At 46.2% G+C, this 11,214-nt stretch overlaps 1 protein-coding gene across 2 annotated transcripts in view; it reads left to right on the forward strand.

Moving 5' to 3' along the window:
- The window catches only part of LOC120540007 (transforming growth factor beta receptor type 3-like), a 47,076-nt gene that overhangs the window by 25,834 nt on the left and 10,028 nt on the right, over positions 1-11,214 (forward strand). Inside the window, exons 11-14 of one of the 2 annotated variants that reach the window (XM_039770445.1) lie at positions 1,786-1,941; positions 4,646-4,747; positions 5,006-5,182; positions 9,764-10,072. In XM_039770445.1, coding sequence (XP_039626379.1) covers positions 1,786-1,941; positions 4,646-4,747; positions 5,006-5,182; positions 9,764-10,072 — 744 coding nt within the window. The remainder of the gene's footprint in view (positions 1-1,785; positions 1,942-4,645; positions 4,748-5,005; positions 5,183-9,763; positions 10,073-11,214) is intronic. The other variant, XM_039770446.1, reaches the window with a different exon arrangement.

Here is an 11,214-nt window from a genome sequence, read left to right on the forward strand (position 1 = left end):
CTTATTCTTCAGCTTTGAAATTCATTTTGCTTTCAGTCGTGTACATTCTTATCTCACTCCTCTGATTTCAACTTTACTTCCATTCATTTCATTCTTTTGAATCTTCTTTATAGAGTGTCTCACTCATTTTGTTTAATTGTTGCTCTGCTTTACTTCACTCCTTTGATTTTATTTCACCCTAATTGGCCTCACACTCACGTTTTAATCTGCTTTCTCTCACTCTTCCTCTTTTATTTTTGCTTTGCTCTTGTGTTTCTCAGCTCACTTTGTATTCTTTCACACTCACTTATGTTCCCACTGCTTTGTTTCACTCTTTTCCTTTTACAGTATTTTGACTGTTTTGTCTCACATTTCTGATTTTAATTTTTGCTTTGTTTTATCTCACTCACGTGGTTTCGTTGCACTCCACTTTGTTTCACACTTACATATTTTACTCAACTGTACTGTTCTGCTTTTAAATTCACTCTGCTTTGTCTCACTATTGTGACTTTAATTCTGCTTAAATTTGTTTGCAACCTTTTGATTTAAAACATTGTTTTGTCTCACTCTTAATTTTAATTTGTTTTGGTCTTTTGGTTCCTTTCACTCTAAGTAACTCTGTTACTTTGTGTCACCCTTGTCATATTTTCACTCTTCTTTGCCTAACTCTCTTGATTTTAATTTATTTCAATCTTCTGATCTCCATGTCACTCTTTTTTCTCACTCTGTTAGTTTTCATTGCACTCTACTTTGTTTGACACGTACATATTGTCACTCTGCTGTCCCTCACTCTTCTTCTTTTCACTTCACTCTGCTTTGTCTCATTGTTTTCACTTTGAATTCTACTTTAATTTGTTTCAGCCTTATGAGTTTTAAGAAAATTCACCCTTCTCTGTCTCACTCTTGAATTAAATTTTTTTCAGTCTTTTGGTTTTCTTTTCACTGCTTTGGCTTTGGTTGTGCTTTGTTTTATGTTACACTCACATATTTTCACTCTTCTTTGTCTCTCTCTTTTGATATTAATTTGTTTCTATCTTCTGATCTCCGCGTCTCTCTGTTTTTTCTCACTCTTTTAGTTTTCCTCTCACTCTGCTTTGTCTCACTCTTCTGGTTTTCCTTTCACTCTATTTTGTTTCACTTTGCCTTGCATCACATATTTTCACTCTTCTTTGTCCCTCTCTTTTGATATTAATTTGTTTCTATCTTCTGATCTCCACGTCTCACTGTTTTTTCTCACTCTTTTAGTTTTCCTCTCACTCTACTTTTTCTCACTCTTCTGGTTTTCCTTTCACTCTATTTTGTTTCACTTTGCGTCGTGTCACACTCTCATATGTTCACTCTGCTTTGTCTCACTCTTCTGACGTTGTTATTTTCGCTCTCCTTTGTTTCGTGCTTGTCATTTCCCTTGCACCCCACTTTGTGTCACACTATAGCTGTTAGTTTCTTTTGTTTCACACTCTTCTTTGTCTCACTCTTTTGACTGTAATTTTGCTCTGCTGGTCATTTTTTCATTTCACTCCATTTTGGTTCACACTCATAGCTTTGTCTCACTTTTCACTCCAGTGATTGTCCCTGCCCTCTTCTTTGGTGGGCAGTAACCTTTGCCATGTGCCCGACCTTCAGACGGCTGCCATTTACACTGCCGGGTTGAGTGAGCCCAGTGTGTGCTCTTAGACCCCCTTTTGTTTTGCGTAAGCAGGTGGTCTCCAGGTGGGGCGTCTCTGCCCCTTGCTGATGTGTGTAGTGAGACGAGTGAGCCCCGTAGAGTGTCACCCCCTCATTCTTTCACTCTTCTCTGCTTTGCAGGTCGTGGGGCTCGCGTCTGCTGAGCTGACCTTGAAGAACCGCAGCTGCAGAGCCGTCCTGAACGGCAGCCATTTTATATGGGATTTCAACATCACGTCCTGCGGAACCGAAGCCGATCTGAGCTCAGGGTCTCTGGGGGTCCTGTATCGTAATGCGGTAAGGGAGGCGACCCACAAGGCCGTGTGTGTCCGCCATTTCCAAATGGCTGGCTGCGTGTTTGTGGTCTGCTTCTTTCAACAGAATCCTTCCATGGACTGCCCCCCTTTGTGTACCAAGTGGTCCGTGGTGTGAAGTGGATTTTAAACAAATAATGGGGTCCGGTTGTGAGCGATATTGGGGTGAGTGGCCGATCGCGCCGCATACACCTGCAGAGGCGGGCGCCTCACTTGAGTCTCGGAGGGAACGGCGGGCAACACCTGCACCCACCCAGTTACACAGCAGAGGGATAAGAGGAGCCGGCGCGGCAGAAGAGGGGTGGGCTCGAGTCCGGAAGAGAGAGAGAGAGAGTGAGAGATTGGGAAGTAGAGAAAAGAAAGAAAAGAACGGAAGTTAAAGGGAAAGGGGCGGTCTGTGACAGTGCGGGTTGGCCCCACGCTACCAGATCCCATCGGGAGCCCCTTGAACCCGCCACCGCAGAGAACGCTTCCAAGGGATCAGCCAAGCAAATTAGGACCCCACACAAAGAAAAGGGGAAGGTGAAACAGCGCGGGGGGCTTTTATTAAAATGAATCAAAAGAAACAAGTGCAGTGGTGGTAACGGCCACTTATCTGAGCCCCTAAAGCGCCTCCGAATCGCACGCGTGTGACCCGCTCTGCACCCACCCCTTGCTGGCTCTGTGTGTGTGTGTCTTCATCTTCATCAACTCGCTTTATGATGATCGACGGCTCCGGGTTCAAGAGGCTCCCAAAAAGGGTGGAGCCGACCCGGACCCTCCACGCACTCTCACCCCCTTGTTTTTTTTTTTTTGTAAATGTCTTTGGCTCGCTATGATTTTGGACATGGGTTCATTTATCTCTGTACACGTGATGACACCCCAGATGGACGCCACTCGACTCTAATTTTGTACGATGCCCTTTTGCCGTCTGCAGCCCCACCAGGCACGTTTCTGAGCTGCTGCTACTGGGTGGACGCCAAACAGGACGGGCTCAGTCCTTCTTCATTTTACACGATGCCTTTTGCAGCAGGCATGTGAATTCAATTAGATTCGTCAGTCATTGTCCAATCCGCTGTATCCTAACACAGGGTCGCGGGGGTCTGCTGGAGCCAATCCCTGCCAGCACAGGGCACAAGGCAGGAAACAAACCCCGGGCAGGGCGCCAGCCCACCGCAGGGCACACACACACACCAAGCACACACTAGGGACAATTTAGGATCGGCAATGCACCTGTGGGAGGAAACCAGAGCACACTGGGAGAACATGCAAACTCCACGCAGGGAGGACCCGGGAAGCCAACCTGCAGGTCTCCTAACTGCGCCACCGTGCCTCCCCTCGATTAGATTATCCATCCATCCATTATCCAATCTGCTATATCCTAACTACAGGGTCACGGAGGTCTGCTGGAGCCAATCCCACCCACCACAGGGCACAAGGCAGGAACAAACCCCAGGCAGGGTGCCAGCCCACTGCAGTCGATTAGATTAGATAAGCTTTATTAATTCCATTGGGGGAAATTCACACACACACAGCAACAGAAACATAAAAAACAGCGACACAAACTCGCAGGACACATGATACAGCCAACCAATCAATCAATTAATAAGTAAATAAAAATAAATAAATGCAAATCAATAAATGTATATTGTTCAAAGATATCTCAAAATAAACATAACAAGTGCTACAGGAGGAAGCCTTGAAATGCCTGATAGCACTGGGCAGAAAAGACCCCCAAACCCTTCCAATCCATACTGGTCTGCATTGCATGTTCTCCCCGTGTCTGGGTGGGTTTCCTCCCACAGTCCAAAGACATGCAGGTTGGGTGCACTGGCGACCCTAAATTGTCCCTGGTGTGTGTGTGTGCCCTGTGGTGGGCTGGCACCCTGTCCAGAGTTTGTTCCTGCCTTGTGCCCTGTGGTGGGTGGGATTGGCTCCAGCAGACCCCCGTGACCCTGTAGTTAGGATATAGCGGGTTGGAGACTGGCTGACTGACATTTTTTCCATCGGATCTGTAAAGCAGCGTATGTCATAATAAATCAGGGGTGGGCAACATCGGTCCGGGGGGCTGCAAGTTTTCATTCCAACCCAATTTCTTAATTAGACACCAATGATTGCCACTCTCAGAGCTTCTTTAATTTTACAGCTCGTTAGCCTGCAGTGTCGTGTTCTTATATCGAGGAAATCGTCCACATGATTTGAAGCCTGAAACGGTTCATTTTCAGTCTGTCACATGTTTCTCTGCTTTAAGAAACCACACAGAGGTGTCAATGGAAACGAGTGACATGGAGAACCACTGGCTCCTTTGTCAGTTACATCTTATGGCTAATAAGGAGCTGTTAAAAAAGCACTGAATGCTACGACTGAAATAAGCAATAAAGTGTTGGGTGGGCGGCTTAAGAAGCGAGACCACTAAAACGAAACCTCAAAATGTCACTTAAGCAACAAGTGCTTTGTCAGCAATAATTGACTTCTCATTAAGAAACTGGGTTGGAACAAAAACCTGCAGCCAGTATGGCCCTCCAGGACTGGCATTGCCCACCCCTGACTTACACCATACTGCCAAGCGGGCGGATGGAAGTCAGGAAAGCTTCACCTCAACGGCCGTCCCTCTGTGCTGTGCAATTAAATCAGAAACCAGAGCCGCTGCTGCTGATTACAATTGTTTTTTTTTTTTTAAATCTGCATCACTTGTGTTCTCTTTTTAGGTCCTCGTGTGGACACCCGATGCCCTAGATGGCCTTGCAAATGAGACTCTGGAAGGGTTTGACAAGGACGAACTACTAGAAGCTTCACCAAAGATCGTGGAGGTAAGAATCCTTGTCCTAAATCTTACTTTACATGTCTTTCTTTTTCAGTAGGGCTAATATGACTTGAGCTTGACAGGCCATTGTGCTTTAGGCCCCTGGCTTACTTAGCAGCTTTATGGAATAGAGTTGTGTTCCCCTAGGAGTCCACTAGAGGTCAGTGTTCACCAGCGCCATTACAGGCAGTCTGGTGTGGTTCGTCGCCTTACGACTTTGCTATGAAAGCTCAACCTGGCAAATAACTTCTTGTCCCCTGGTCAGTTCAGTTGCCTCCATCCGGGTCCAGCAGCACTCATCGCTGGTCAGCATGGCGAATCGAGCCACGAACATATGAGGGGTCCCAGTCTCTTCACCCTGGATCTGTACAACTCTGAATCCTTCCAGAGGACGTCGCCCGGGCCTTGTGTCACAGCGGTGAACAGTCTCCTTTTTGTTGAAGTGAGTCACTCCGGGTCTCCTCTAAGCCTCCATTGCTCACGTTCTCCTTTGTCACTTTAGAAGCCTGATCTGTCAGTCACCCAGCTTCTCGTTACGTGTGTTTAGAAGATGAAGGCTTACCACCTGAAACTCCATTTTAACCACTTCATTAGTCCTTTTCGTTTCATCCCATCTCTCCGTTTCTCGTCATCCCTCACTAACTCCTTCCCTTTTTCTCTGCATCTCTTCAAATCATGATCCTTCCATCCTCTTCTCATGCCGTGTCTTGTGATCCTTCCCGTTGCTCCACTTGCTTGGTCTCCCTAAAAGAAACAAATCCATCACTCTTTTCACTTCTTATCTCCAGAAATTGGTAAATCCATGCTGTATGTCTGCGGTGGGCTGGCACCCTGCCCAGGGTTTGTTTCCTGCCTTGTGCCCTGTGCTGACTGGGATGGGCTCCAGCAGACCCCCGTGACCCTGTAGTTAGGATATAGCAGATTGGATAATGGATGGATGGATAATCTAATCGAGGGGAGGCACGGTGGCGCAGTTAGAAGACCAGCAGGTTGGCTTCCCGGGTCCTCCCTGCGTGGAGTTTGCATGTTCTCCCAGTGTGCTCTGGTTTCCTCCCACAGGTGCATTGGCGGTCCTAAATTGTCCCTAGTGTGTGCTTGGTGTGTGTGAGTGCCCTGTGGTGGGCTGGCGCCCTGCCCGGGGTTTGTTTCCTGCCTTGTGCCCTGTGCTGGCAGGGATTGGCTCCAGCAGACCCCCCGTGACCCTGTAGTTAGGATATAGCAGGTTGGATGATGGGTGGATGGATGCGGTAGGTTTCTCACTTTCCTCAGATTTCTCAGATTCTCCATATCACTCCATGTCTCATTCTCTTTCTCTCATCCTCTGACCTACTGCTCTGCTATTAAATGTCATTCCTCTGCCTGTCATTTCTCTGACGTCGTCTCCTTTTTCTGATTTATTGGCTCTACTGTATAAAGCTGAGCTGTGTGGTCTGGATCCAGGATCCCGGGTTCAAATCCTGCACCTGTTCATTGCCTCATCTGCGGGGAGTTGGCATGTTCTCCCTGAGCCGGCTGCATTCTCACATCTCAAAGATGTGCGGGTTTGGTTAATGGGGTGTGTGTGTGTGAGAGAGTGAGTGGGTCCTGTCTGGGGTTCCTTCCTACTTTGCAACCACTGGGATAGATTTGGACCAAAGGACTTATTTCTTTCATATTCTGTTCTAATAATCCACCTCTTAGTCCGTATCTGCTGTGATGGACTGGCGCCCCGTCCAGAGATTTGTTCCTGCCTTGTGCTCTGTGCCACCTGGGACGGCCCGTTCCTGTCTCCCTGTCCCTTGACTCTTCTTAATTCTGCTTCTAAAGTCAGTGTCTCCAGAGTCAGGTTCACAGCTCTACTTCTCTTTCCATGGCTTTACTGTGTGATCCATGCCCCACTAGTCCCTTTCTCATTTCTTTTCCAGGACGGTGTTTCTCATTGCGTGTCTCTGAAGCTTACTATTGTATTTCATTTTGTTTCTTATTGACTATGGTCTTCAATTCCTTTGCCATTTCTCCTGACCCTGAGCTATCACTCTGTTTCGCAATTCCATTTCTCTAGATTCTGAACTGTAACTCCGCTTCACATTTCTTGTCTTAATTCGTCTCTGCACATCACTCTACATCTGCATTTCTCACTCTCTTCCTGTAGATCACAGCCCGTTAACATGGTTCTCATTACATGTTGTTCGGTGTTGGTCTGCTTTTTTGGTTTCTCATTCATTCTTTCTAGAAAACACTCCCTCCCTTTCTTTTGAGCCTGACCAGTCACCCTGCTTCTAAGATCCAGTTCTATAGACAGTGATCCATAACTCGGTTACTCATTCCAGGTCTTTTGCATGCCATCTGTCACTCCACTTTAGATTCATTGTGTTTAGAGCCTGTTCCATTAGACCGATTCTCTCTTTTATCCTCTAAATCCATCCATCCATTACCAACCCGCTGTATCCTAACCGCAGGGTCACGGGGGTCTGCTGGAGCCAATCCCAGCCAACAAGTCAGGAAACAAACCCCGGGTGCCAGCCCACCGCAGGGCACACACACACACACCAAGCACACAATAGGGACAATTTAGGATCGCCAATACACCTAACCTGCATGTCTTTGGACTGTGGGAGCAAACCCACCCAGACACGGGGAGAACATGCAAACTCCACACCGGGAGGACCCTTGAAGTGAACCCCAGTCTCCTAACTGCGAGGCTGCAGCGTTACCCACTGCGCCGCCCTTTGGATTAAGTGAGTATTTTTTGTGCGTGTTGCTCAAACTAAGACTGTAGTTCCAAATGTGACCACTAGGTGGTAGGCTCATTCCTTCATTGTCCACACCGGCTTGTTGCGCTGCAGCTACTGTATGTCCCGAGACCGCGTCGACTCCACCCGCAGGCACACACAGCTATGGCTGGCAGACTATTGGTGCACAAAGTAAGTGGAACCTGAGTGGTCAGAGGAGGTCCAAACACCACACAGAGAATTAAACCCCATTGCTGTGAGTCAGTGAAGGAACTGCCCACAGAAGAACAGAGATGACAACAAGGCGTAAGAGAAGACACAACAGTCTGCTGGACTTGTTTATATTGAAAATGACATTTTTTATAATATATAGTATTTCTGCCGGCAGAATCTTTTCTGATGGATCAAGAATATGCTACGCTAAGGTGTGATTATGCCTTTCTGCAGAATGAGAAAGCGATGACCCTGAGTCAGTTAAATAAAACGAGTAATGGCTACTTTGCCTTTAGTTGGTCCACCTCCAGCATGTAAGCCTGGGTCATCAGGGCACAAACAGCAATTGCCTCTCCACTTGAGCTACAGGAGCATCCATTAACCCCCACAGAGCCACTTTTTATATGTTGGGGCACTGCCACCATGAAATCTAAACCAAGAAATCGACAGAAATTGGCACTTGCAGCGCCTGCCCTTTGGCCTGTGTTGTGTAGAGTGCACAATTCCCAATGTGTCAGTACGGGGGGCCGCCAGAGTTCCTCAAGACTTACCAGACAGACGTGGCACCAGGGCGCGCACACACACACATTTCAATTAATTTTCTCAAGAGTCTTCATCATTAGTCCATTTCTCGCTCTTCTCATCCATCTGTCCACTTCACATTCATTTTCTCAGTGCCATGTGTCATTAGCTTGTTTCTCATTCCATTTTTTCACAGTCCTGATGTGTCACTCCAGTTCTCAGTGGTTTTCTCACGAGCCTTCACACACACCAGGGACAATGTAGGATCATCAATGCACCCAACCTGCATGTCTTTGGACTGTGGGAGGAAACCCACGCAGACACGGGGAGAACATGCAAACTCCACGCAGGGAGGACCCTTGAAGCGAACCCGAGTCTCCTAACTGCAAGACAGCAGCGCTACCACTGCGCCACCGTGCTGCCCCCCTCTAAATCCTGATCCTTTATTTCCCATTCAATTTCTCTAAAATATGGTCTACAACTTATTTCCTATTTATTTACAACGTATTTCCTATTAATTGTCCCATTTACTTCCTTTGTCTTGACACTGACCTATCACTCTGCTTTTACAGTCATTCCATCCATATGGATTTTGATCATAACTCAGTTTCTCATGACATATTCTTAGAATGTGACCCATCAGTCCACTTCACATACTTTTTATCAAGAGACTGTATTGTTAGTCAGTTTCTCATTCCATTTTTCACAATCCTGATTTATCACTCCAGTTCTCAATGCTTTTCTCAAGAGCTGGCATCATTAGTCCATTTCTCACTCTCCTGATCCATCAGTCCACTTCACATTCATTTTCTCAGTGCCATGTGTCATTAGCTTGTTTCTCATTCCATTTTTCATAATCCTGATTTATCACTCCAGTTCTGTGTTTTTTTTATTCTTCATCATTATTCCATTTATCATTCTTCTTCTCAATATCCTGATCTGTCAGTCCACTTCAATTAATTTTCTCAAGAGTCTTCATCATTAGTCCATTTCTCATTCTTCTCATCCATCAGTCCACTTCACATTCATTTTCTCAGTGCCATGTGTCATTAGCTTGTTTCTCATTCCATTTTCTCACAGTCCTGATGTGTCACTCCAGTTCTCAATGGTTTTCTCACGAGCCTTCATCATTAGTCCGTTTCTCATTCCATGTCTCACTCTTCTGATCCATCACACTGGTTCCCAATGCTTTTCTTTAGACTTTGATAAATCACTCCACTTCTCGCCCTGCGGTAGGCTGGCACCCTGCCCGGGTTTGTTCCTGACTTGCACCCTGTGCTGGCTGGAATTGGCTCTGGCAGACCCCTGTGACCCTGTGCTAGGATATAGCGGGTTGGACACTGACCGACCGACTGACTGACTGACTGACCGACTGACTGACCGACTGACTGACTCCACTTCTTCTTATATGAGGTGTAACTGCAAGTCAAGTCAAATGCATCTTTCTCTTCATTTTTCTTTGCATGAAACACGTTTTTGCCATTTCACCCTATTACACTGCAGGACAGGGGGCGCCACTGAGACAGTTCTACTAATTTTGCAGTCACCTTTTTTTTTTTTTCTGTGTCTGCTGCTAGGCTTCCATGCTTTGGGGTGAGCCCGGTTTGGGTTTGAGGATGCAGTCCTGCTATGTGTCACCCATCTCTAACCCCGAGGGGACCCCTAGATGGCCAGTCATTTCTGGGACATGTCCGCTGGATGAGTCGGTCACCTTCTATGATGAAGAGCACCAAGAAGAGCGATGGGAACGACAGGACAGAGTACGCTTCAGCTTCATCCTGCGGCCTCGCTTCAACAACTCCGTACAGTTTCTCCACTGCAGAATGTCCATGTGTGGAGTTGGAGTGGATGGCACCGTATTTCGCCATGGAGCCCATCTGCCCCTGGTATGTGCCTTCAGATGAGGTAACAGTGTGTGAGATCACATATGAAAGGCAAGACATATGTAATGTTGCCATTTTTACTATCAATCAACCATAGCTGGCTTTGAGACTTGGCACAATGTTCCTACATTTGTAGACTTCAGCATAAAATTAAACTGAGTGTGTGGGTTTAATGGGAGACTGTGGCACAATGGCTAGCACTGCTGGAGAGTCCCAGATAAGTCATGACCTGCTCACCATCACTGTGGAGTTTGTGCGTTCAGGTCTTGTGCTGTTCTCCTAATGCCATGTAAGGTGTGACAGGCAGGCCAGTGCCTCGCCAACCCCGGCCAGAACAGGCTCAGCCTGGAAAAGACTTGAATGAAGACCACTGTTACATGGTTGGGATGTTGGCATGCTGGGTATTATGGTGGCTGACATCTTTATCCAACATTAGAAAATGTTACTGTTTATTACAGTTGGAGCACAGGCAGGTTAAGTCCCTGTCCTGGCATCACACGGGTTGAATTCCCTGGCAGCCTTGTGGTCCGGGGTCAGCCTCATTGAAGTTTGGCTCAGTTCCATTCCTGAAGGTGGCACCTTCTTTTTTTGAAGTTGTCTCGGCATTCCTGTTGGCTCCACTTTACAAAGACATTCAGTCAGGTTGGTCAGCGTCTCCTTAGTGCCCATATGCCAGTCTGTGTGTGACATTAGGACTTGGAGGGGGTCCCAATCAGAGGGGATTCTTGTGCTGCATTCACTCAAAGGCAGAAACAAACCTTAGCTCTGTTATAGTCTTATCAGATGGTATCATGTTGCATTATATCATAGAATATGTCTTGTATTATATGATATGATTTGATAGGATACATATATAACATAATAAATTCTGACATGATATGATACAATACAATATGATATACAGTATGAAACTATACAATTCAATATGTGATACAATAGGATAAATATGATATCATAATGTATGAGATTGCAGTGTATCATATTATATCATGTCATATTGTTTATATTGTATCATATTATCCTATCATATCACATATTGTCATATACTCTAATATTGTATCATCACTGCATTTCATATAATCATATAATATCATTCACAAAACCCACTTATTCCAATTTATGGGTCATTGGGGAAAGGCAGAAGG

Source organism: Polypterus senegalus, chromosome 12, assembly GCF_016835505.1.
Source record: "Polypterus senegalus isolate Bchr_013 chromosome 12, ASM1683550v1, whole genome shotgun sequence".
Lineage (NCBI taxonomy): Eukaryota > Metazoa > Chordata > Cladistia > Polypteriformes > Polypteridae > Polypterus > Polypterus senegalus.